The sequence below is a fragment of the Propithecus coquereli genome, unplaced genomic scaffold, assembly GCF_000956105.1.
Source record: "Propithecus coquereli isolate 6110/MARCELLA unplaced genomic scaffold, Pcoq_1.0 Scaffold66, whole genome shotgun sequence".
NCBI lineage: Eukaryota > Metazoa > Chordata > Mammalia > Primates > Indriidae > Propithecus > Propithecus coquereli.
In genome coordinates, this window is record NW_012152618.1 from 36,967 (window position 1) to 64,295 (window position 27,329).

The following is a 27,329-nucleotide window of genomic DNA, read 5'->3' on the forward strand; positions in this document are numbered from 1 at the left end:
AGTGCCCTCCCGGATTGCCACCCTGGGCCTATAAATTCTATGGGGTAACTGGGAAGTGCTCTCCCTGCCCTGGTCACCACACCTGCTGCTGTGGAATCCCCACTAGGTAGGACAATTCTCTCGCCCTTGGAAAGTTCTGATATTGACAGGAAATGGTATTTTTTCCTTAGTTGTGTGAAACAGTATGTACAACGGTACATGAACATGAATGTACCTCTTAATGAATTGCTACAAATGAACAAACTCCCACCTAGATCAACACCCAAACCTATGTAGCTTCCAGAAGCTTCCCACGTGCCCCTTCCTGATCATACCTTGCTCCTTGCCTGAGCAGTTACCACAGTCTTCTCTTCATGGTGATCCTTTCCTTGTATTCTTGACAATTTTATGCTGAGTGTACTGCCAACAGGTCTGGTTTTAACCTGTAGCCTTATCACATCTATTCTAAAGTGCCGGCCTCTGTGCACTAAAATTAAGGATTTAATAATTAGTGATGCATCCCTTTCAGTGTCTCATAAGATGCAGCAAGATGTGTTTCTCCATTCTAATGGTGATGGACATTGGGCTGTGCCCAGTCTGTGGTCCTTAGGCACAATGGGCTATGGTCACTCCTGTGTAGGTGTCTTCTGTCCCAGGAGCCCCCCTGCCTCTGGTGACTCAAGAAGGAGTGGGAATCCAGAGTCCTGTGTTGTGCCCGGAGAAGCCTTTTTGAGGTTAAAAGTGTTCAAAAGCCAACTATGCAGATGACAAAATTCACATGAAGATAACGAAAGAAAAATAAACGCACATAAAGCATTGGCAGCATCTATTCAGGGCTGTGTGTCAAAGTCCTGAGCTCTATGCCTCCGCGCCTTCATTCACGCTGGACACCCTGACCCGGGGCGGCTGGAGTCACACTCAGCAGGGGGACGGCACGACCTCATGGGGTCCAGGTTGTACATCCATTTGATGGGGGAGATTCTTGTGCTTTTCACTCTCCAGAACCACAAGGCGACGGTCTGGCCACTGCGGCCCTGGGGAGGTGGGTGGAGCAGGGGGACAGTTCTCTGCATCACGAAGAACCTGTCCTAAACCTGGGGAGTCCCCGTGGAAAAGAATAGTCCCCAGAATCAGGGAAAGGGAGAAGGGGTGAGTTGCTACTTTTGTGGGAAGAGGGAGGTTGCAGAGTGAGGGACCAGGGTGAGCTGTCGGCATAGGGTGAGATCTAGGGGTGACCCAGAGAGAGGGGCTGCCATGCTGGGGCCAGGGAAGAGAACCACCTTGTTGTTCAGCTCACACTCCTCCTCCTCCTCCACTTCTCCCCTTCCTATGCCCAAATCCTGTCTGTCCCACCCCCTCTAGCTCCCCCTCCATCTCAGGATGAAACACAGGGGTGCTATGGTCTGAATGCTCAGGTCCCCCAATTTCTTCTGTTGAAATATTAACCCCCAAGGTGGTGGTAATGTTAACAGAAGGTGCGACCTCTGGGGAATGATTCCTTCATAAGGGCAGAGCCCTCTGGAATGGGACCAGTGCCCCCATAGAAGACCCCAGAGAGCCGCCTTCTAACATGTGGGACTCAGAGAGAAAGGGCCATGGACGAATCAGGAGAGGGGTCCTCGCCAGAGAGCGAGCCTGCTGGTCCCTCTTGGACGTCTCAGCCTCCGACCTGGGAGAGAACGAATCTCTGTTGATCATGAGCCACCCGGTTACCGGTGTTTGTCACAGGGGCCGGAATGAGCAAGGACAGGGCCACAGGGATGGGCACAGTAGGCTCACATTCACATTTTAGTTTGTTTTAAATAACTTTATTTTAGGTCAAAGAAAAGGTTCTAACATAAAATAGTAATGCTGTCTCTTTGTGATAAATACAGGGTAAATATGGGAGAGGGAACAGTATAGAAATAAATAGGGAAATAAAAATATTTATTCCCAATTATATGCAGATCTACTGTTCAGATTTTTTTTCAAGTAGAAATGTAACTTTTTGTGAAACACGTTTAGTTTTTTCATAGTTCCAGTAGTACTTGATATCTGAAAAGAGAGAAAAAAAATCCCGTGAGAGTCTGTGAGGTCCTGCTGGTGGCTGAGTCGGGAGGGAGGGCTGAGTGGGACAGACCCAGGGCCACGCTGAGCCAATGTGGGATGATGGGATGAAGTGGCCAGTGACAGCCACAGGGGAGAAGAAAACCTCCCTGAACTTAAGGTCACCCTGAGTGGCAGGACATGGGGACCCTGTCCCCGCCCAACCAGGACCTGGTGAAATCAACCACTTTCCTCCTTTGTTTGCAGGAAAGTGATGGCTTTCACACCTCCTGGTGAGGGACATGCTCAGTGTCAACCACCACACTCAGAAAGAGACAGCTGCAGGGGGAGAGGCCCTTTGCAGGGAAACAAGCCCTTATAACTCAAGGTCCTGGATTTTAGGAAGGGGTGGGTGGCTGTGGGAAGAGCCCTGGCTGTGAGAGCCAGCAAGGACCTCAGACACACCCAAGTCCAGATCCCCCTTTTCCTGATGAGCAAAGGTTGGTGCCAAAGGGCTGACATTCCACTAAAGCCACGTGACCTGTTACTGACAAGCCTGGAACTGGAACCCAGGCCTCAGGCCCTTTCCACACTGTTTGGAAGAAGGAGAGAAAGGGTCCAACGGAGAAATGAACAAGTCACTGGGGGCTGGGGGTCCCCCTGGCTAGGACAGGGATCAGGATTTAGAAATAGTAGAAGTATTCTTCCAGTGGAGGTCAGGAAAAAAAAAGGAAGGAGGAGAGACTCCAAATGGAATTGCACAGAGAGAGCAGGGACTGTCACCAAGGCTCAACTCATTGTCCCTAATTCCCTGAAGGTGATTCCACACCCGGTTACCACCTAAGGCATTTCTAGGCACATTGTCCACGTCCAGACCAGGAAAACTCTGAGTGGAACGTGAAAAGGACGACGTTGGTTCCACTGTACCTCCCTGCGCCCTACTCTTTCCCCAAAGTCCTTTCTCAGGACACATTCCTGATGTACTATTGTATGCAACTGTCCTCAGGGGTATAAAAATATATAAATCGGTAGCAATCTCCTGAGTTTCATTTTTGATTTATTTTTCTATTCTCTTCAGGGGAATGAGACCTAGGAGTTCCATTTGGAGATTTCACTCAATGACAGTACTTGAACAAAAGTAAAATTTTTAGTTGTAATGCTGACCATATTCATGGGCTTTGATATTAATGTGAGAAATATAAATGTCAGGATTTATTTTAAATACTTGAAAGAAAATACTGAATTATATTATGCATAATAAGAAGAGATATTGTTTTCTGTACAGTGGAATTCGATGTAATGATCATTTCTTATTGGATCCTGTGTTGAAAACAGTCTGGACAAGTGAGCTTCAAGCAGAGCGGCCATAGGTCTGATCCATCTGTCCACCTGCTTTTCTTCCCCATTCTCCTCTGTCACACACACAGCACATTGGAGGGAAATAAAAACTCCATCCGAGGCTGATGAATGCTCGGCCTTTTCTGTGCAGGAGCCACACATCTGGGCACTTGCACATCGATAACCTGAGGTCACAGTGGACCACTTGTCTGTTTCTTCTTTAGACGCTGTTTGGAAAAACCCAAACCGTGTTCCTCCTCTGCTCTCACATCACACTCAACCATCGTCACAGAGGTCGGCTGTCACCAAATATTGGAGGTTTCTCCCCACCACCAAGCAATCAATCGGTTATGCAGTGGACACCAGGTGTGTGTTCCCTGGTTCAATTCTGACACTGTCTACCTAGAGGATTAGGGCTCAGTCCCCAAACCACCTTCCCTTAGACACCATTCCCAAGTCCTGGCTTCCACAACTTCTGACTGACCGACTTCAGGTTAAGGTTCCCACCACACCGTCTTTTGTTTGGACCAATTTACTAGAGTCCCTCCCAGAACTCAGGGAAACATGGATGGTGGTTTATCAGAAAGGACACTACACAGAATGCGGATGAGGGATGCACGGGGCGAGCTATCGGGAGGGGCTCTGAGCTCCACGCCCATCCAGGGGGCACCACCTCTACCCGCCTCCACAGTGCAGCTATACAGGAGCTCCCTGGGCTGTGTACCTTGGGGTTTCTATGGAGGCTTCATCACATGGTCACGATTGATTAAACCATTGGCCTTGTTGATGATCAACTTAACCTTCAGCCCTTCTCGCCTTCCGGGAGGGGGAGGGTGGGGTTGAAAGTCCCAGTCCTGTACCCTTGCCTTTATGTCTCCCTTGGCCAGCCCCCACCTGAAGCTCCTAGGGGCTGCCAGCCATCAGTCAACATTGCCATAAAAAAGCCATCGCTCTGGAGATTCCAAGGATTTGAGGAGTTGTATGCCAGGAAAAGGGACAAAGGCCAAAAACATCTTTCAAATGTCAGAGCCCCATGTTAGAATCACCTGGGAGCCTTTCAAAATACTGGCCCCCGAACCACACCCCAGATCACTGAAGTGAGAATTGCAAGCCGTGAGTTCGAGGCATCCGTCTCAATCAGAATCTCACCAGGTTCTCAGACTGGGCAGTTTGATTCATAGACACTGAACAGACCATCTACATTTCCCTTCATTCTCGTTCCTTCTCACTTTTCTCTCAAGATTGGCTTCCTTCCCCCTGGCTTATGGATTTGAGGCTTCTTTCTGACAGTTTTAGTTCCATCACTGTCTGGTCAATGGGGCTGGTCTGAGGCACAGATTGTCCTGTGTTCTTGTCGCCCATCTTTGGTGTTCATATTATAACGCCACCCTGGACTCACATTTCTCAGAGTTAATTCGTAAAATGCTCTCTTACTGCCTCTGGTGTGCAGAGCCAATGGAGTCGCATGTTATACTCTTACGTGGAGTTGTACAAGCACAAATGGGAATGAAACGGAGAGAGAGCAGATGCCCAAGTAGCCCACGGTCTATGAGGACTGATGTCCTGCCCTGTGCAGCCACTTCTGCACTGATGTCACTTTAGGGGCCCTCGAGTGTCCTTCAGTTAGTGTCGGCTCAAATGAATCCACGACGTGGGGATACTGAGTCCCTGGAAACTCCACCCCAACACACAGCCAGCACCTCTGGGGCTGACACAAAGCTGACAAGGCCAGTGCAGGTCTCCTACCTGTGACCCAGGTTCTAAATGACTTTTTGCAAGTAGCAAAAAATGTGCTCATTTTTAACCGTTCTCATTCACAGGTAGGAGGGAGTCAGAGCAGGGACCGCTCCTAGGGAGATACAGGTTCCCAAGCATGGAAATAAAGGAATAATCTTGAGTCCTTGCAGGCACGTTCCAGGCACCTGGCTAGCCTTGCAAAGTCAATGACCAACTTGACCATCGAGAGCAGACAGAGGTTACAGAAGCTGTTGGCGGGAACAAACGTGGCAGAAACAGAGCAGTGGGAGATGAGCCGGCCCCTTGCACAGAGAGCAGAAGGAGCATGTGCATGTAAGACCAGAGATGGGGTTACCTCTGCACCCGCAGTTGAAGGCCTGGGAAACTACATGTGAGTCTCCACTTGCTGGACAGCAACTTTCTCTCGCTCATCCTCGGTTTCAGGGGACTCGGGCCAGCGAGCAGGGGAGAGACTGTCTGGGCCAGTGAGGGGCATCTTGGCTGGGCTCCTGGGAATCCAAGAAGTAAAAGACAGATCAGAGGGAAGAGCAGAGGCTTAAATGAGACAAGTTACCAGGGCATAAGTGTGAGATTCGCATCCTGTGATGTGCACTGAGCACTTTCCACGAGCCCTCCCCGTGGGGCCACACTGAAGCTCCTGACCTCTCTTGACCCTCCTCTCATCGTGGGTACCTGGGCTTGTCACCTCTCAGATGAGGGCATTGCCCAACACAGGAGCCCCAGGCAGCACACAGGCTCTAGGAGGAGATGGAGAGGGACAGAGAGCAAGGAGGGGCTGGACCAGGAGGACAGGATGTGGGGGCTGGGAGCTCTGTGGTAAGAGAATCTGAGCAGAAATGGGTCCTTCTGGGAAGGAAACTGAGGACATGGCCCTGCGATGTGTGCAGGTGATGAACTAGATGGACGGTCACAGGGGAGACTGATTTGGACAGTTTACAATAAAAAGGTTGCCGTTTATTTCAGATAGAAGATTAAAGACCTGGAATAAAACCTGGATATGTCAGGAGACTGGCCGGTGGGTCCAGGATCAACATTGTTAAAAAAATCCATGTGCAATCACTATGTAGGTGATTAATCACAGAAAGATGTAAGGAATACATATGACATGGTCATAGCTTTAATCGAACAATTGTTACTCAATCAGACACTTTGGTAATTGTCTTAATAATCACCTAAACAATTGAATATAGACATTATTTTTCGAGTCTTTCTGATGCGTGAATTTAAATGTGAAGACCTAACAAGACAAGTGCCATAGCCAAGGTGAACAGCCAGGAAGCGGCACACCCAGCACCTGAGGGCAGCTGTGACCCTATCGCCAAGACCTTGTTCTTCTCACAATGTGAGAGCACCAGGATTTTGACCTGGCCCTGAGCGAGCATGGAGGGGCCCCACTGTCCCCCACACCCCCTGCACTGTGATAGGAACACCCTCATTAGAGCCTCCTGTTCCCCACTCCTTCCCCACCTGGGAAGAGCAGCCACTGGTGCCCAGAGTCAGGGCTGGCTGCCAGGCTCCAGGGGACGCAGTGGAGGCTCCGCCTGGCTAAGCCACAGCCAGAACCCCACTGCTGGTCCAGCTGCAGCTGCAGACAGTGGGTCACCAGGGTGCTTGGCTGAAGCTGTGTCTTTCCGTCGTGCATCTGTGACACGTAGAGGCTCAAGTCTCCACTCCAAGGCCCTTGGGGACAGGTCTGCTGCATGGGAGCTAAAAGGAGAAGTGGGAACAATCAGTGGGAACAATCCTAGTTTTCTCTTTGCTAAATTCTCCCAGAACCCCCATCTCTGGTGTCCCTGTGGGTGAGGGAGACCACCCAGTGGCCCAGACCACACAGACAGACATCCAGTATTTGAAGGAGATGCGACCTGTCAGATCTGTGCCTGGGCATGTGGAGACACCAGGGGCCCAGGCAGTAGAGCCCCTCAAGTGCAAAATCACCCACTGGAGCCCAGAGGGCTTTGGATGGACAGACAGGGACACGCCCACATTCTGTTCCTATTAGCATTAGTCTTTCATCCTGGAGAGAAGGATCTAGAGAGCCTGTCGGGCATAGGAGGGAGTTAGTGATCTGTTCCCACAGCAAGAAGGAACAGGAGGAGGGAAGCTGAAAGAACGGAGAGGTGTGGAAAGGGGTGTTGAGCAGCTAGAAAGCACGTGCCGAGTGAAGGGAAGTGTTCAGGGTTTTGGAGCCTTGTCAATTTCCCGTTTGTAATTTTTCCCCGGAGCCCACACATAGGTGACTCTACTGCCACATAGAGGGTGTCATCAGCCACAAGCAACGTAGAAGAGGTGCCAGTCCCTTAGTGGGAACGTGGGGCCAGGAGGGGAACAGGATCACACCGTGTTGTCCCTCAGGGAACCAGCGACAGCCTCACCCCCCCACCCTCCCACTCGCCCAGCGGGGCCTGGGCAAGTCCCCGTCACACACGTATGCTCCACAGGGAGGTCAATGACATTCTCAGGACGGGGCTAAGGAGAGACAACTGCAGCCCCGACAGCTCAGGGAGGGCCGAGCAGGGACCGTGGCCCGCAGGGCTGCTCCACAGGGCTGGGGCTCCTCTGTGTCCTCCCTCCGCGCACCCCCATTCACACCAAGGAGCAAGTTTCCCTGAAAATGTTCTTGGTGTGTCTGTTCTGCGTCACCTTCCTGAGAGTCACACTGTGTCACACTCTCCTCATGGCTGCCCCAATCCCCGCAGTCTCCTCCTGACTGCTCTCCCTGACGCTGCCGCCTCCACGCTGTCAGTCGCCTCGCCGGGCTCATCCCCCACAGTCCTGTTCTGATCACGTCCTACTCGGCCTCTGAAAACTTCCTCTCCACACCCACGACACGACTCCCTGTCCCCCACCGGCCTTGTGGTCCTGCTAACTGTGGCCCCACGTTCTTATCCAACCTCACTCCCCGACTGCCTAGTACAGCTCGTCCCCTGGGGTCAGGCTGCCCCTCCCTGACCCCAGCCCTGCACGAGGGACCTCCAGGCGTCTAGGTCTTTGTCCACAGCTCCTCCCTCGGCCTGTGTGGCCTCCATAGTTACTCAAGGCACAGTTTGCCACCATGAACCGTCACTCAAGTGGGACACTCACTAAGAGGCCAGGATAGTTCATATTGGGCTCCCAGGGAAACATCTCCAACCGACACACCTTGTGTAGAAGGAATTGTCGAGCCCAGAGACAAGCGTCACACAGCTGGCAGGACTGAAGGGTGCACTGAGGCTGGAATCTCTCCTGGGACTTAGCACATCACCTGTCCCTTCTCTACTGTCCCGGGAGGTGGTTCACTGCCTCCCCGTCTGTCTCTCTCTCCCTGCAAGGTCGTGGTGGTCAGGAAACTTCCTGGGTATGTGGCCAACTCCTGACGCCCTGAAGGCTTCCTTCACACGTTTTTCCTTATTTTGCCTCCTGATTGTCACAAAACTCATCTCCCCTCCAGTCCCTTAGGTCGTTCAAAGATTTGAAGCTGGGTGTCACCCCACTATGGTCTCGAATGTCAAGGGTGATCATTCTCAGGTTTGCACCTGTGTCCAGACGTGTGGCGCCCTCACCTATCCTGGACCCTCCTCCACAGACTGTTAGACAGGTTCCCCTAATCTATCCAGGCCCCAGGGGAGTCTTGTCCTCCCGTGGGGACCTTCCATTTACAGCACTGCAGACGCAGACGGAGGGGCTCTCCACGCAGCCTGGTCTCACCCATGGCCCCTGAGCTGCGAGAAGCCCTTCCCGTCCCTCTCCTGAATGGCTGCAGAGCCAAGTCTCCCCAGCCTGGTCCCCTCAGTGGACAGTTTACAGGGAGGCCTTGGCCTGTGGCACATTCCTGCTGCTGGCCAGGAGCCTCCCTCCCTTAGGGCCGAGCCTGCTCAACACACACTGCAGAGACGCTGTCCGTGCACAGGGCAAGGAACAACACCCATCCCACTCCCGATTTCTGTGCACGGTGTTACTTGGCTATGGGGAGAAATCCCTCACTAAAACATCAGTGTATGATTTAGGTGACACTCATGCTGTGTGTGCCAGGTTTTCCCTGCAGGGAGAGGGTGGGCAAGGCAGACCGCCAGTGACACCGCTGCCGGGGTCCCGGCTGTGCACTGCACACACACATTGTTCACACTATCGCAGGGAAGCCACACAGGAGGCGGCCTTCTGTAATTTGGACCCGACTGCAGAGGAGAATTGGCCTCTCCTGGCCATGGTCAATGATGCCTGGCAGGGCCGTCCCCTCCCACACTCATCTCACTTCTGATACGTATGTCTGGACATTTCCCTTCCTCCTCGTGGGAGCCCAGTCCTGATGGGGTGGGTGTGAGACTGAGCCTCAAGATTTACAAGGGCCCCAGGACAGCCAAGTTGAAAGCAGAGACCCTGGGGACAGGGCGGGAGAGACGAGGACCTCTGAGCCCCTGGTAGAGTTCCCACCGAGCCTCCTAGAGCTGCAGCTCCACCTGTAGAGTTGAGGCCCCACCCAGGACATGCAGGAGACAAGACACGCCGCCCTCAGGAGCAAGCTCGGGCAGACCCTGCTGTGCACGTGCTGCAGGGGCTGTCACCTGCCTGGGCACCGATGGCCTCCAAGGGCAGAGGGGGCCAGGCTGGCAGAGACACGGCCAGGCATTGGGAAGATGGCAAAGCTCCGGGACCCACCTCATCTCTGTGCAGAAACCTCTGCCCAAGCATCTGACAGGAACCAGCAGAGTGTCCTGGGCAGGCCTGCAGGGACATGGCTCAGCCTAGACAGAGGACTGAGCATACAGCACACGGAGGCCACCTGGGACACCAGTGAGATTGACCGGCTTGATAACGGGAGGACTCACCCGCTCCATCCAGAACAGAGCCGACCTCAGGCTCCTCAGACAGGGATGCGGTGCTTCTGATTGGTTCCTGGAAGTCAGACAGGTCAGCACCAGGAAGGACATCCTGCTCAGTCAGTGCCTGTGACAGTCCTCTACTCCCTGCATCCTCCTGCAGGTCACTGTGCACACTGGAGAGAGGAAGAACCAAAGATGAAGGCAGCAGGGACGAAACCCCTGAGCACCCCACGGGGCCTGACGGGAAGCAGAAGGGAGGGGTCTGATGCCATGTGGCCTCCGTTCACAAAGGAGGCAGGACACCTCCTCTACCTTGGGCACAGGTCGCCTGCCTTGGTAAGGGGGTTGAGAGACAGAAAGAGAGAGAGACAGAGAGAGACAAAGAGAGAGAGAGAGAGACTACACAGCAGTGCGAAGTGCACTAACAAGAGGAGGAGATAAGGAGGAAGAGACCCCAGACGCCCTGTTAGGTGTAGGCAGGACACACAGCACACAGGGAACCACAACACTGGGTCGACCCTGCGCACAGATTGCGGTGCATTTCACACACAGCAGTGCAGGGAACACACGGCCTGAGGCACTATAGACTCCCTGAGATCTCGTGTGTTCTAGGTCTTGTATTTCAAAATTGTGCCATGGGAAGACTGCTTGGTCTGGTTATGTTGTTTGCGAGGACATTCCCGTCAATGAACTAAGGCAACAGTGCAGACAGCGGACAGGCATGTCCCGCTGGTGACAGCCTCACACAGGAGAACACGTGATCTGTCCAAGGGCAAGATGCCTCTGAGACTGGTTAGTTCCCTCGGTCACACTCACGCTGCAAGAGCCACGAAGGAGACTGGCCTCTGGAGGCGGAGGACACCCTTGCTGCAGGGCTCGGCCACCTCTGGGCAGGGGATGCGGTTAGTACAACCAGTAGCCTCGGTTTCCCTTGAGTTTGAAATCTTGGTGACTTTGACCTCACGTCTATCCTTTAGATACCACCCTGCCCTGCCATGTGGTACCTTTGCTACTACCCCCTGATAATTCATTGTTACCTGGAAGGCAGTGATTCTAGATCTTCTTCATCTTCCTCATCTTCATAGTTCTCTGGAAACAAATTCAGAAAAGTCCAGACATTAACTACAGTTCCATTTCCACCATGATGCATGCTCCGACCTATCTGGGCATGGACACAGATTATCCGTGTGAGCTCAGGTACCCTTAGAGAACCAAAGCCAGCTCATCTGCTGACATCAAAGCAGTGGTGAGGGACAACGTGCTGATCCTTCCTGTAAAATGCCCCCAATGTGGCAGATCATTGTTATGGTGAACTCTTAATTTATTGGGAAAAATTAAAACATATTTCGTTCTCAAGGTTACTGGATACTTGCACTGTTTCTTCCGGATTTCTCTTTCTCTACAGGAAGGCTCAGGGCTCTATGTCCCTTCACAACTCTCACATAGACACTGCTTTGACTAGATCAGCCCCAAACAATTGGAACATTTATCTCCACTGGAAGTACATCCTTGAGCATTCGCTCATCCAACAGTCACAGCTACCGAGCAGCACATTATGTGACCACTTACAGATGGGGGCAGAGAAGTCCGTGCAGGATAAATCCATGGCTCACCTACGGCTGTGACGGCCAGCGCTCAGGCGAGAGCTCCAGAGACTGTCACTCTAGTGCAGGGCTCTTTGCTCTCTAACACTCTGTCTCCTGCCCCAGAGGTCAAATTCCGTCAGGGAGGACAGTGACAGTTGGACGACCATTACCTCCTGGCCAGTGAGTTTTTCTTCGCTGTTCCCACCCAGGCCCTACTGATCCTGACACGGACACAAATTTGACGTGGAACCAGGACAGCAGGGAAACGTATGATTAGAGGTTGGAGTCTCCAGTACCAGGCACCTGGGAGCAGCTCAGAGTCACGAGGGCTGTGGCCACGCACCTGGGCTGAGCCAGTGGGCGAGGTCCTCTGCCAGCCTGCACCCCTCCACCGGGTGCTCTTGGTGGCACTGCCCCTGGGAATCCTCAGGGTGGTCGTGGGTGATGAGGGTCTCGAGATGCCCACTGAGGACGGAGGAAGCCTCTCTCCCTTTCTGCAACAGGTGGCCAAGCTGGGTAACCTCTCGGGCCTGCACCTCGATGAGGAAGTCCAATTCACTAAGTTGGGACAAAAAGAAAAATGTATAATTAGAAGTCAGTGCATGATAACTTATTAGGGATTTGGTAGTGATTTCATGGCCGATATGCCTTTAAAGTCTTCCAAAGAGCATTCTGGAACATTTTTGGCAACTGTGCGTAATTCTTTGAAATGTTACCTATGGAAGCCATTGCAGCTCCTGAGAAACTGTGGACTCCCTGAGTTCAGTACTTTCTAGGCCTTCTTGTCAAAATACTGTGACATGTCATGTTTGTTGTCTACTGATCGTTCCTGCTGTGAAATTCTGCTGGTGACCTAAGATGCACTCAGTGGACAGCAAGTGTGACTCATACCTGCCTGTCAGCCACACACAGGGACGAGGTGGCGTCTGTGGGGACAGGATGGCCCTGCCTGGGACTTTCACCTAGGCTCAGACTAAACTCAAAGCTCCAGAAACAGAATCCACAGTCCTGTGTAAGGGGCTACGGCACTGCCGGCTGAGAGAATGGAGTTGGTAAACTCAGCAGTTTATACTTCCCCCTGCGTCGTGTATGTGGCGACATTCCCCATGGCTCTTTCTAGAACCCTCTCCATATATTACCTGCTCTGGTGTCTCATTTTGGTCAGTGGTTCTTTTTCTTCCTCCCTCTCCTCACCTGCAGGATTTTCTGCAAATTCAGAAATGTCCAGTGAGACATAACGTAGTTCTCTGTCACTCATTACAGACACAGTGGCCTGCCTGTTTGGTCATGAAGACATGGATATCTATGTGTGATTTTAGGACACACTGAAAGGTCTTGTCCTTCTATCAAGAAGTGGCCTGGCTTGGTTTTATGACCCAGCACAAAAAATCTCTTTGATCCAATGTGTCAGCTTTCTGGAATGTTCTGTCTGAAGTTGTAGGAAGGGTTAAAAACCCCTTCTGTCCCCCAGGTCACCAGATGCTTGTCCAGGTTCCCTGTGGCCTCTGCATCTGTACCCGCCCTGCTGCCACAAAATTGGTGCCAGCACAGCTGTGTCCTAGAACCAACTTCTTTCTCTCCGGAGAGGACAAACAACCCTATCCCAAGACCCTCTGAACAACCCAGGACTCCACAGGGACTGCCGAGTCGGCTTCTGTTGTTTATCCAGGAAAATTGTGGTATGGAAAGGATTTCAGTGTCAGCCGACATTCCTGCCAGCAAGTTCCTCTGCCCCACGGGCCTTATCCAACCCCACACACCAAGGGCTTCACCCTTCTCGGAAGTGCACTTGCAAATGTTCCCACTCTGCATCCCTACCGCTGACATGCAAGGCTTGCTCACCATTTTACAGAAGAAGAAGCAAAATTCCAAGAAGAAGAAATCGGAAACTTGCTCACGTGTAGTGAGGACAGCACTGAGAACGCAGCCTGAGAAACTTGCAGTCCAGAGCCTTTCACTCCTACAAGCTGCCTCGTGTCCTGCTACCTGTGCCTCCAGCCAGTGCCTTTGTCTTGTCTTCGCAGTCAGACAGTCCTGAGTTCGTCACGGCCCCAGATGTGACGTGAAAGGACAGACAACTACCAAGGTTGCCTTGGAGGTTCTTCAGTCTCTCCTAAGCCTGGGACTGTGGGTGATCAGGGCCTGTTTCCACCTTACCTGGGCTGATCATGCGGGTAAGACATACTGCGAGCCTACGCCCCTCCTCCAGTTCCTCCTGGTACCTGTCACTGTCCTCCTGTGTGAGGAGGGCCTCGAGATGGCGACTGAGTGAGGAGGAGGCATCTCTTCCTTCCCGCAACTTCTGGCGAAGCTGCGTCAGCTGTCGCGCCTGATCCTGAATGAGGACGTGGTATGTCCTAAGGCGGGCAGAAGGGAAAACGTCAGAGTGGACAGGGAGTGATGAGAGCTGAGAAGGACTTTGAAAGAGATGCTGTGACTATAGCCCCAGGCAGCTCTTCAAGGGAATCCTGCCACACGTTTCGTGAACATGCCTCAGTTTTTCTGAAACTTCTGCAAATGCAGGATTATATCTGGGCATTGTGGACCTAGTTGCGAATTCTTTTCGATATGAACTTTCTTTTTGTTTAGTGACGTTCCTTGCTGTGGAGAACCTGCCAGCAGGCTAGGCCCTCAATAAGAAGGCAGGGACGCCTCTCTCCCTGATTTTAACCACACAGGGGACAGGAGGTCATATGTGGTTCTGACTATGGAAACCCATGAACGATGACAGTTCACCTGGCTGATTCTATGTTACCCAACGTGAAAACTTCACAGCAAGTGGCATCGACACAGGAATAGCAGGGACAACAGCACCATTGCTGACACAGACCCTGCCTGGTCGGCTGATGAGACCACATAGGAATATTGAGCAGATCTGGGTCCCTGGATCTGCAGATGAGATCCCCAAACACCACCTTAGTTCCCATGAGGAGTCCTTGACTGTCAGAGTCACCTGGGGGCCGCTGGCTCCTGTCCTTCCTCATCCTTGGAATCGTGTAGTTTTTCTGCAAATGAAATCACATGACACAGTCACAAAGTTGCTGCTTTGTACAGAGCAGACACCGTGATACAAACAGTCTCTGGACAAAAGGAGGATATTCTGAGAAGGACACTGCAGGGAGCCCTAGATGTGTGCTCGAAGAAGGAACTGGCCCTGTGTTTCTGAGCCACCAAATAGTGCCTATTGTGACAGACCTTCAACACATGTCCACTGCTTAAACCTAAGTAAATAGTTACACGATTATTCTTTTTAGAGATCACGTGGAACTTGCCTCGCTGTTTTCTGGGGGTGCTACAGCAACCTGCCCCAGTGGATCCCCTGGTTGCTGCTGATGGACATGAGAGTGACCCTGAGATTAGACTGAGGGATGCAACACACAGACTCGCACAAAGAAGAGTCTTTGGTCCTCCTTAGAGCCATGATCCTTGGCCATCAATGGATGTGGGGACATCAGAGCCAAGCCTGGCCTTCAGGGAACGTCCTACACACAGGCAATGCGATTGGGGTGTACGTTCTGGTGCTCAGATGAGGCTTCCCAGGACAAGGACACTAGGAGGACAGGGACCGGAGCTCAGAGCCGAGGGACCCTGGGAACACTGTCTCCAAACTCTCCAAACATACAGGAAGACTGTCATCCTCCTTGACGAGCTACAGGTGCTCAAAAAGCACTGGTGAGAAATGACCATTAGCCAGACAACAGAAGGAGAGATGAGACGTCTCATGGAAAGAAGCCTCTGTCCCAGAATTCTGTGCACGCACAGCACAACTGGCAGAGTGGCCCGAACACCCTCACTCTACCCACCCTGGCCTGTCTTGGTGCCCACAGCCTGCATTTGCCAGTGAGTGTCAGAGTGCCACATATGTGCTAAGGACTAGAAAGGGTGCAAAGCTCCCTGAAACCCCTCATGTCTGTGCTTAGACTTTGTTCCTAGACTTTGGTCCCAGTGGAGGTGGCCTAAAGGGCGTGGCTGCAGAGAGCCATCTCTCTACATCGATGGGCAGGCAGAAAAATACTGAGGCTACCACGGAGACCACTGGGAGCCTCCTTCTTCCCGTAATGGGTGGACTCACTCTCTGCTTCCCAACCAGCCCAGATGTCATCAGTCACGAAAGCAGGACTGTCCAGAGCCCGGTAGGTGTCAAAGAAATCTTGGCCGCTGGAAGGTGACAAGTAGCAAGCATTCAAGGAATCCTGTCCCAGTTTGTCCACTGAGTCCTCCTCCCACAGCTCCCTGCTGAGGGGAGAGGGGGAGGGGAGCAGCCTATTAACCAAAGAAGGATTGGACATCGCAGCATCTCAGCGCTCCTTACTGGAAGCCTAAGGGAGAGGTCCCAGGAGGCAAAGGGGACATCCCTTCAGCGAGAAGGTAGAAAACCACTCTCTTCTGACTGAGGCAGAATGGGGCTGATAGGGGGCTGGGGAGTGCAGGTGTGGGTCGAGAGTGTAGTAGGTGCCCAGTGCACTGGCCACGTGATGTGCTGACCAGGAAGGACACTCCTCTCCCAGGCCTGGTGCCGCCATGACAAGCAGCACACAACGAGAACTGTTGCACCTGCTAGGGCTCCGCTGCAAGGTGGGTTCACTTCACTTGCAGCAGGGCAGTGAATGAAGGCTCCTGAGGCTTGACTGACTCCTATAGATCGTCAGCATTCTAGGCCTTGATCTCTGGATATTGTGACCTCATATGTTTTTTCTCAGTCAAGTTACATTTCTTATTATAAAATCCCTGGCAAGTAACAAAGGCCAACCTTGCAAACAAAGGTACGCATCTCTTCTTGGTTTTCCCCATGTGGGAAAGATCCATCGTTCTCCCTGAGTTCAGGAGTGTGTGTGATCAGTTCACCTCCAGTCAGCCTGGCACTAGGTTACTGAACTTGAGAAATCAATGGCAAGTGGGAACCAGGGCAGAACCACCAAGAAAACAGCTGACACTGTACAAAGCTGGTCACAGTTTGCTGAATGAATGAGACAGGTGCACGCAGCACACTGAGGCTGTCCTGGGTGTGGCCAGAGTACACTGACAGCCCGTGACCGTGAGTTACCTGGAGGGCATCGGCTCTGTTCCATCCTTATCCTTGCAAGTGTTCTCACTTTGACTTTCTGCAAAGAAATTTAGAGAAACCAGTCCTATTATCCAGTTCTTAAGTCACACTTTACACAACACCCTGTGCAATCACGGGGATATAAATGTTCTCTCAAGGAAGAAGTCCAGCACATTCTGCAAGGAACCAGGCTGGTGACTTCTGCCCGTGCCTTCTACTGAAGGGACTGGGCCTGCTCTGCTGAGCCACCCACACCTGCTACATCATCCCCACATCGTCCTCTGCCCTGAGTTGGCGAACAATGAAATATGTCATCCCTGCCAGAGATTGCAGGGAATGCGCGTAGCTGCCTTCAAAGTGGTGTCGATGTGAGTTTCAGCTTTCCCCTCGCAGACACAGTGCTTATTGGTACAGGTGGGATTCCACACTGAGACCACACCGAGGGGTGGAATCTACAGGAAGGTCTGCACCGATGTCTGCGGGAAGGAGTGTCTGGTGCTTCAGTACCCAAGATCCTGCGCTACTTGTAGAGCTCGGAGTTCTCAGCACCCAAGCCTTGATTTCAAGGACAACTCCAGATGTGGCCGCGACACGTATCTCCTCTGCCATTCTGACACATCCTTGGCAAGGATCAGTTGAATTAGAGGGGACAGAGAGATTGCGAATGGAATTCAGGAACTATGGTGACAACATCTCCACAGACACAGGCAAGACCACCAACCTCATCGACCTACTCAGACAGTCACTGATGCTTTTTTTTTTGTTTTTGGAGACAGAGTCTTGCTCTGTTTCCTAGCCTAGAGTGCCGTGGTGTTAGCCTAGCTCACAGCAGCCTCAAACTCCTGGGGTCAAGCGATTCTCCTGACTCAGCCCCCGAGTAGCTGGGACTACAGGCATGTGCCCCCATTACTGGCTAATTTTTTCTATATATTTTTGGTTGTCCATATAATTTCTTTCTATTTTTTGTAGAGATGGGGTCTTGCTCTTGCTCAGGCTGGTCTAGAACTTGTGACCTCAAGCTATCCTCCTGCCTCGGCCTCCCAGACTGCTAGGATTATAGGAGTGAGTCACCAGGCCCAGCCTAATGCTTTTTTAACAATGATCAGAACCCTACAGGATAGACCAGAAGTCCCAACATGAAAGGATGGGCTCACCCAGACCCCTGCCGTGCACACGCTTCAGCGGCGGCTGAGAGTTGATCACACTTTCTTCACTCTCGCCACTCTGCTTAGCTCTGTGGTGCCCGCCATGACCTTGTCATTGAGTCCCACGGTAACCTGTTTGGCCTGGGATTCGGGGGAGTGGCTACCTGACACACCTGATGTCACTGTTTCACACTCAGTCGGCCACCCTAATCCATATCAGTATGTGTTTCCAGGGCATGTTGGCATCTGTCTACCTGGAGACAGGTGTGGGGCACAGAGAATATGGAGGCTACCTGGGAGGATACTTGGACTGACCTACTTTATCCCAGACACACTCACCAGCTATATTCGGGGAGGAGCAGGCTTCTCCCTCATCAGGCAGCAAGGCAGTGCTGTTGGAAGGGTGGCAGGAATCAGAGAAGTCGTGGCCACTGGAGAGAGTGAGACGCTGCTCACGCAGGAGATCTGCTGGGTGGGATTCATCTCCTCCTTCTCTCTGCTGAGCCTGGGGGTCCGGAGGAGAGAATATTAAGCTGAGAGTCATTGGGCACCATACCTTCCCAACTGGTCCCGATCAGGAGACAAAGGCAGAGGTCCCAGAGGCAGGGAGGTCACCTTGAAACAGGAAGAATAAACAGCCCTCCTATGGCTGCAGCTCAGGGAGGCGGCCACGGGGGTTTCAGGAAGGGGCAGGTGCTCAGTGCACTGGCCACATGGCACGCTGACGAGGAAAGACACTACCCTCCCCCTGCACGGTGCAATCAGGACATGCAGCGCAACGACCCGTAACACGCGCTGCAGCTCCCATGCATGTTAGTTCCACTCTGCTTGCCCAGTTGCAGTGAGTAAAATCACCTGAGGAATCGCGGACTGTAAGAGATCTTGGGCCTTGTAGGCCTCGTTCTCTCAAAGCTGTGAAATGATGTGAAACTTTTCTTTGTTTCTTTCTTCTCTCGGTATACTACTTGCCGTGGAATCCCTGCCAACTACCTAAGGGGCCACCCATTCAGAGAGAAGCTGTGCCTCTCTTCCTGGATCCCTCCGATGTGAGAGGGGAGGGTTCACCCTGAGTGCAGGAACGCCTGAGACTGGTGAGTTCATCTTGGGTCACAGGATCCAGCTTATTGAACTTGAGAAATTAGCGGGAAGTGGAAACCGGTATAAGAATCACCACATCAACAGACACATTCTTGTCAGGCAGGATGGGTGAGGTAGATTCATTCAGCACTCTCTGCTGTTCCCTGGAGCAGAGATCTCCAGACAGTGCCGTGGCATACACAGCCCATGACTGTCTGACTCACTTGGGCTCCATGGGCTCTGGTCCTTCCTCATGCTTCTCATCACTTTGAGGTGCTGCAAATACAGTCAATCAGGACCGGTCACAACAGATACTTGCCTCAGGATTAACACTAACCCAAGGGGTCTGTGTAATACATGGAGGAAAGTACTGCTGGTGTGAGAACAGTATTCCATGGAGAATATTCCAGATGGCCTCAGGCTATATCTTCTGAGAAACACCCAGGCTTCCTATTCTAAGTCCCTGGGTAAACTGTCCCTGAATTGGTCCATCAGTGTCACACACTCTGATCTGAGTCTGGGCCACCAATTACATATTTCCCAGTGAACAGGAAGAGCTTGCCTAGTGGCTTTCTGGAAATGTTGCTGCAAGGTGCAGTCTTTAGTCCATCAGCTACTGTGGTTGCTATGGGTACAGATGAGATTATCCACTGAGATCAGATGATGGGTGCAGTCTCTATACCCTTAAATAGGAAAGACCTTTGCTCCTACTTAGAGAACAGGATACTTCTCATTCAAGGATGTGGATGGTGTCCCTGCCTTGTGTTCAGGGATAATTCCGGACTCATTTCAGAGGTGTTTGTATTCTGGTGGTTACATGGCCATTTATCAAGGACAGGTCCACATTGAGAAGAGAGGGACTATGGTCTGGAGGTGAGGAGTCACCAACACTATCTCCAAAGATACAAGCAAGAATATCCACCCCCTCAGACAATCACTGATGCTCATAGTACCCTGTTCGGGATCAGCACTTAGAGAGGACATTGCAAGAGAGAACAGACGTCCCATCTGTAGAGAATAGGCTCATGCAGACACATGTGTGCACATACATGAGTGATGGCTGCAGTTTGTTACAATATCTTCGATCTCTCCACTCTGGTAAGCCCTGTGTTCACCACCCTGACCCTGCCATTGGAGCCAGGAGGCACAGAGGCTACCTACAGGACAATTCGGAGTGCATTCTCTTTACAGTAGAATACTCACTAGCTGCATCCAGTGAACAGGAGACTCCCTGCTCACCAAACAGGATGGCACTGGTGCAGGCAGGCTGGTGGGTGTCACACAGGTCATGGTTACTGGGAGAAGACGGGTGGCCATCATCCAGGGGGTCCTGTGGGACTCCATTCATCTTCTCCTTCTCCTGGACCTCTCTGATCAGCCTGGTGGAATAAAGAATAGGACCAAACCAAGAGGGATTGGACACCAGATTCAAGGGGGTCCTGATGAGAGGCATGAAGGACTGGCCACAGAGGGCAAGGGGCTGTCCCTTTGAAGAGAAAGAAAACTATCCTCTCATGATAAAGGAAGAATGTTGGTGCCTCAAGGGCAGGAGTGGGAGAGTAGCAATTGCTCTGTGCACTGGACACATAAGGAGATGGTGAGGAAGGGGACACAATTGTCCCCTGTGGTTCAATGTCAGCAGGCAGCACATACAGAGAACCACACTGTCCCTGAGCCTTATGCGTGGAGTATGTTGAAAGTTCCTACAGCAGCACAGTGAACACAGGCTCCTGACATTGTAGGTTCAGGAGCTCTTGTGCCTTCTAGGACTCCCTCTAGGAATACGGTGACATGATGGAACTATTTCAGTCTGCTTAAATCCCTTGCTATGGAATCACTTCCACAAGCGAAGGCCACCCGTGTAGAAAGCAGATGGGCATCTCGTACTAAGTTCAGCCATGGGAGAGAGAACAGGTAGATTCTGTGATTGTCGAAATCCCTAAGACTGACTCGTTCTCCTTAGTTACTGGGAAGTACCGCGAAGACAGTAAACAACCTTGTTAATAGAAGCAGTTTTTCACTGGTTGAGTGAATGTCATCAAAGCACAACAGTTTTCATGTAAGTTTGATGTGAACTCTGTGGCTACTTTTGACATCTTGGCCAGTGTAACTGGGCCGACCTGTGTTTTACCCACTCTCCCCCAGGTCCTGCTTATTCATTGGTACCTGGGGGCTGGCGGTTCTTGCTCTTTCTCATCCTCCTCATCTTCATGGTTTTCTGCATACAAATTCAGAAATGTCCACTCAGACATTGAGTAGCTCCACATCAGCCCTACAAACGCACTGGGCTATCGGGCATGGAGATGTAATACCAGGGTAGGACTTCAGGTTCACTGATAGAATTATAGCACCTGTCTCTTATTTTGTATTTAAATAAATGGTTTGGCCTGTTTATCTGATATACCAGATACAGTTGGCCTGATCTGGTGTTTCGCCATCAGTGCTCAGTTGTGGAAATGGAAAATGAACGTTTACAATATCTTGTGTTTGACAGTTCAAAATATACTTCTAACGCTCTCTTGGATTTCTACAACTGCAGCCATTGATCCTTCTGTAAAGCCTGTTTTCAAGCATAGTGGGAAAGTCCTCTAAAAAGAGAAAAAATAACTATGTCTCTCTTTCCTCAAAATACCTGGGAGAATCTCAGTGTGTTGTCCAGCATGTCAGAATAATGGAAATCATCACTCCTGTCCTCACAACAAGGAAAAACCTGAACAAATGAAAAATCAACAATTCTTGCGCCTGGAAGAGCATGGAGTGAAGAGTGTAAACTGCTCCTACAAACGCTGGAGGTGAGGACAGGTGAACACAGAAAACAGCAACCTTTTGAGCCGAACACCAGCACATGTATGTAAATGTGGACGGTTTCTACAGTAAGAAAACATAAGACATAATTGGCTAATTGCTGGAGTCTGAGTCTACAGAAATTTGAGAAGTAAAAAAGGTGGTTGCTGTCATAGAAGTGCCCACACCCTCATGGGAGATTTAACATCTGATACCAACCATTTTCTCGTGGTGAAGATTAGAGAGAAATCTATTAATTTATCTGGAAGTCCTAGGGGTGGTGGTAGCTGTTTGAACTATACCAAGAGCGTTCTGCCTTCTCACCAATCCTGCCCTGGAAACAAAGGATTTCACTAGAGCTTAACCACCTGCAGCTTTACCAGACCCTACCAGGCCTGTGGGAGGCAGAATATCCAATCTCAGGTGTCTTTAATCTTCTTCTTTCCTCCAAGGGGGAACAGTGGGGAGCAAATCCTGACTTCTGAAGGTCACAGCCCGGGGACTCAGGCTCAGTGAACACTGAGACCTGGCCATGAGACTAGGGAATGCCTCCCCTTCTTCCACACCTCACCAGCACATGAGTAGGGCTCCCGTATAATGACAGGAAAATGCAATCAGAAGAACTGTATGTTTTCCTCTTTATTTAAGCAGAACTCTCTAGGGAAACCCAAGACAACAGAGGAGACAAGAAGAAGAATATCAGAGGAAATTACAGACTCTGACAGCTACAGCTGCTGCGAACAGTAAACACAGAGTAAGGCCTAGTCAGCCAGACTGAAAACCTCACACTAAACAGTTATTTACCTCAATTCCTTCTACCCAGAACATCGTGTCTGACTTTATTAAGAAATTAGCATGCCGGAAGACAAAACACGCAGTTTGAAGAGTTGCATGAGAACCAGACACACACATGGCAGATACATGGAATATACAAATTAGGAATTTAAAGCAGCTATGATCAGTAGGTTTAGGGCTCTAATGGGACAAGTGTGCAACAGAGAAAAACAGAAAAGTAGATAAGTCGAGGGATGGAGACTCCAAGAAAGAGGTCAGAGGAAATCCTAGGAATAAAAAAACAATGTAACAGAAATAGAAAATGCTCTGGATGGTTTTATCAGTGGACTAGACACGGCCAAGGAAAGAATCATTGAGCTTGAAGAAATGTCAATGGGAAGGTCCAAAGCTGAAATACAAAGGGGAAAAATGAAAGAAACAATATGTAAGAATTGTGGTGGAATAATTATAAAAGTTTAAAAGGTGCATAATGGGAATATCAGAAGGACAAGAGAGAAATAAAGAGAAGAAATACAGATCTTTGGACATAAAAGGATTATAAAAGTAAAAAGAAAGACTTCTAACTCATATTATGAGATGAACATTACACTGATATCAAAACTAGAAAAAGACATAATAAAGGATCCGTAAAGGCCAAATATAGAAAATAGAGGCAGAAATCCTCAATAAAATATTCGTAAATGGAATCCAACAGTATAGTAAAAGAATTACATAGCAAAGCCAAAGAATTACAAGTCCCAAACCTGATATGCAAGGGTGGTTCAATATTCAAGTATCAATTAATCTATCATATCAACTGACTGCAGAAGAGAAATTTATAATCATTTCAGAAAAGCCTTCAAGAAAATCCAACACATGCTTGTGATAAAAAATCTAAACAGAGTAGAAATACAAAGAACTTCCTCCCCACAATGCAGATATCTACTGAAAGCTGTAACTAACTCCAGGCTCGATGGTAAGAAACTCAATACTTTCCCAGCAAAGATCAGAAACACAGAAAGGACATCTACTCTGCACTCCTGGATCCTTGAGTGCGGCCTTTTGACTGAATGCAATCTTACAGAAGGGATCCTTGGATTTGGTCACCTAGATTTGTGTCCTTGGACACAACACACAAAAGCAAAACCCACGAGAAAAGAATTGATAAATTCAAGTTCATTAAAATTAACCTCTGTTGTGTGAAGGAAACTGTCAAAATAATGAAAAGATAAGCCCCAGACTGGGGAAATTTTACACAGCACAGAGCTGATGACACACAAAGATTTGGCTGTGTGGGTTTCGAGGTGAGGGAGGGAGGGTTGAATAGGTAGAGAGCAGGGGATGTTTAGGGCTGTGAAACTACTCTGGTTGTCATTGTAATGGTGGATGCATGACATTATACTTAGGCCCAAAGCCGCCAACAGTACACCACAAAGAGTGAACCTGAACATAAACCCAGGTCTTTAGTTAATACTAACTTATCACTGTTGACTCCTCAGTGCTAACAAGGTAACAAGTTGGCTCTGACTACATTACAGGAAGTTCTCTCTATGGAAAATGTCCCAGGATAAGGCAACATCCCCAACACCAGGTGCTGCTCTACCAAGTACCTTCACACACCTGGAGTGAGGACCTTTACCTTCACTGAGGTGCCTTGATGAATATCGCATTCCCATGTAGGATGGCTACAGCTCCATGTGATACATTTTTTCCAGATGAGGACTGAGAAATTCAGAAGGACAAATCCATCACAGGCTCACAGGCACTAAGGACAGCACTCAGGCTACAGCCTGGGACCCTCTCATTCCTAGACCAGGACTGTCATCCCTCTACCAAGCTGACTCTCATCACACCCTCCTGTGCTACTCTAAAAGGGGATGGAGGCTCCCTCCTCACCGAAAGGCCATGATGCATCAGGAAGGAAGGACAGAGAGGGAACACTGGGACGTCCTCCCTGAGCATTTCTGTCCTTTGCTCCCGCCGGGCAGCCCTGATCCCATCATGGCCATAAATGTGAAGTGCAAACCAAAGAGCCACATGGTGACTGGAGTGTCCTGTGAGCTGGCACCTGGGAACAGCTCAGAGTCATGAGGGCTGTGGAAACCTTACCTGGGCTGAGTGTGCGGGCGAGGTGCTCTGCCAGCCTGCGCCCCTCCACGAGGTGCTCACGTAGGCCCTGCCCCTGGCAGTTGTCAGGATTGTCTAGTGAGAGGAGGGCCTTCAGATGTTCCTTTAGGAGAAATGAGCCATCTCTCCCCTCTTTCAACAACTGCCTCAATTGGTTGAGCTCTTGGGCCTGTTGTTTAATGACCATATTGGCTTCCCTATAGGGGGAACAAAAGCAAGTATTAAAGGTCACCATTGAACAATAGATTATATGGGCTTTGGCAGACATTTCCATGAAGATATCCCCAGGAAGCCTTCCGGGTACAATTCTGGCACATATTTGGTGACCTGCTTGTGGCAAAGAGAGAGAAGAACGTACAGGGAAAGCCTCCTGTGCATCAGAAAGTGCCCCTGTGAGATCCTTGACATTCCCTTCATGTTTTCTTCTTCAGAAGAGCCAGGTGTCTTCCTGAATTGGCTTCACGACGGTGTCCCTCCAGTTCCTCACTTTGACCAAGGCCTTTTCCATGTGAAAATACACCCAGCACATTCTGCAGCGACTGGACACACAGCCACATGAAGAAATGTGGCCAGGACCAGCTGGGCCAGTGAAAGGACGAAAGACACAAGATGACAAGGTCAAGGAGACAACGTTCTTTGGGTAAGAGAATCAGAAGCCACACTGAGTCAGGAGGTGACAGTGATTCAGAGTAAATGGGATGGTGACTGCACAACATTTTAAACTTTTAATTGTGTAAATGTAAGGGGTACAAGTGCAAGGCTGTTCCTGGGATAGGTTGCGTAGTGTTGGAGTCGGGGCTTTTAGTGTTTCCATAACCCAAATGCACAGTTTGACTACACTCAAAGCTGCTGACTTGGTCACATTCCTGTGGTTAATTTTATGTCACAGGACTTTAACCTTAATGATTTCTTATTTGAAAGGAGAAAACATGGCTCTGTAGGCCAGAATATATCATTAGTTTTGTTTTCGTCTCATTTTATTAATATCTGTGGATAAGGTGCCTGCCTCGTCAATTCCTGCCATGCTCCTGGGCCAGGTGAGCTCTTAGAAGTCCCAGCTGAGCTGCCCCACTGCAGAGACTCACACCTCCCAGCTGTCTACCCTGCACACAGCCCCCTTACCTGAGCTTGTGCTCCAGGATTGGTGTCTCTGCGCGCTCCTCCTCCCAGAAATCCAGCCTCTCCCCCAGCACAGCCTCCAGAACGTCCCTGCACTCCTCACACTCTGAGAAAAGACACCCACGCCAGCCTCAGTGGGAACATGGACACGTTGCTGTGGCCACTGCCCACAGGGGAGGAGGCAGGGTCCATTCCAAGGACCAAAGTGTCCCGAGTACCAGGTTCTATGCAGGGATTTCTACAACTTTAATTCTCAACCTCCCATCTCCATGGCATTGATAATCCCCAATTGAAAGGTGAGGAAAGAGAAGCTCAAAGACACATAAAGTCACTTGGCAAACATTGAACTGGGATTTGGGAGAGTCAGAGTTCACATCCTCTAAGGTCTGACTCTGAATCAGGGGCCTTGTGACCAAGGGGGCTGCTGCTCTCCTCCTCATCCCTTGTTCACACCTGGGCCAACGTCTCCTACCTCTGACCGTCATGGTCCACCTGCACCTGCTAGCCGTCCTGTGTCCCTGAAGGTTCCCGAGCTCAAGGGACACACAGAGGTGGGAAAGCTTCCGTGACATAAGGAGAAGCACCATCTACCTTCCAGCTAAATTTCAAATGACTTTCTTGGACTCAAATAGGACCGGTGTCCCAGGAAGCAGAGCTTCCCTCCCACCAGGTCAGCCCTCTGGACGGGGTCACTAAGGAATGGCACCACTGCCCTTAGGAGTACGCTCCTCTGGAAGCTCCTCTGAGGCACGGGCTGTGTCCCACCACCTTCCTCAGGGGGCAGCTCAGGGCTTTCCTGTTGGGCCTCAGCACAAGCTTGAATTAGATGGAAGCTCATTAGTCCCAGAACCTACAACAATAGTGACTCTATAGGACTGTGGGATTAGGTACAGTACACAGGGTCCTAAGACAAACCAGTGTAGCTTGTGCTCAAATCACAGGCACTTCCTTGGCAGCTGCAGGAATAAATAACTGAGATTTTACCTCACTTCCCACCCTACTTCTCACCTGGAACTGAGGCGAAATTTTTTGTGCCTCAGTTTCTACATCCTCAGAAAAATGAGGTTAAAATACCCGCTGTTCCCTTCCTAGGAATATAGTCAGGATGGAATTTATTTTGATAAAGACAAGAGAAGCCCCAAGTGTAGAGAGTGTTTATTTTCTGAGAGAGAACACATACAACCGTTCATCACTGTGAGGACAGCGAACCTACAGAACTTACTATATTTCTGCAGCTGGTTGGCCAGGGAGAAGGCCGTCGATTCCGAAATATTCAGCTTCTCCCTGAGGTCTAGGATCTGTTGTTTAGCCTCTGCCAGCTGGGAGCGCAGGTCCCTTTTGTTTTCCCGGACATCCATCTCCGCCCTCTGCCTGGACAGAGGGCAGAGAGACCCTGCCATGCTGCCGGGTGTGGCAGAAGAGGCACAGCCAGGGACTGGGGAGAGGGGAGAAGAAACCCAAACACGTGACGGGTGAAGAACAAACTAAACCAGAGAGGTTTCATCAGGACTGAGGGAGAACCAGCACCGCACTGCTTAACTTACTGTTGGGAAAACGTGATCCGCACCCCACAGCCCTCGACAGTCCTTCACTGTGCAGTCAATCGGGTTCAAGGTGCCAGAGCTCAGAGCCGAAGGCTCTGCCTGCAGCTCAGACTCCAACTAGAGTGAGGCAGGTAGAGCTCAGCGCGCTGGGTAACTGTCTGCGGTTGTCAGAATTATGTGCGGGTGCACGGAATGTTAGGAGCCCCCGCCCCCCAGTGCCTGGGCCATGC

At 50.6% G+C, this 27,329-nt stretch overlaps 1 protein-coding gene across 1 annotated transcript; it reads right to left on the bottom strand.

Annotated features, from left to right (window-relative positions):
• Positions 1-5,430: 5,430 nt before the first annotated feature.
• Positions 5,431-26,913, bottom strand: LOC105823068 (neuroblastoma breakpoint family member 4-like). Its single transcript, XM_012660152.1, has 18 exons — positions 26,778-26,913; positions 25,559-25,661; positions 24,419-24,633; positions 20,918-20,969; positions 19,991-20,130; positions 18,976-19,027; positions 18,290-18,422; positions 18,014-18,179; positions 16,530-16,587; positions 15,558-15,721; positions 14,439-14,490; positions 13,643-13,842; positions 12,625-12,691; positions 11,829-12,043; positions 10,937-10,988; positions 9,906-10,072; positions 6,568-6,807; positions 5,431-5,588 (listed from the first exon to the last, which is right to left on the bottom strand). Exons 1-18 carry the CDS (start codon positions 26,911-26,913, stop codon positions 5,431-5,433), a joined length of 2,370 nt encoding a protein of 789 aa, XP_012515606.1.
• Positions 26,914-27,329: the final 416 nt, after the last annotated feature.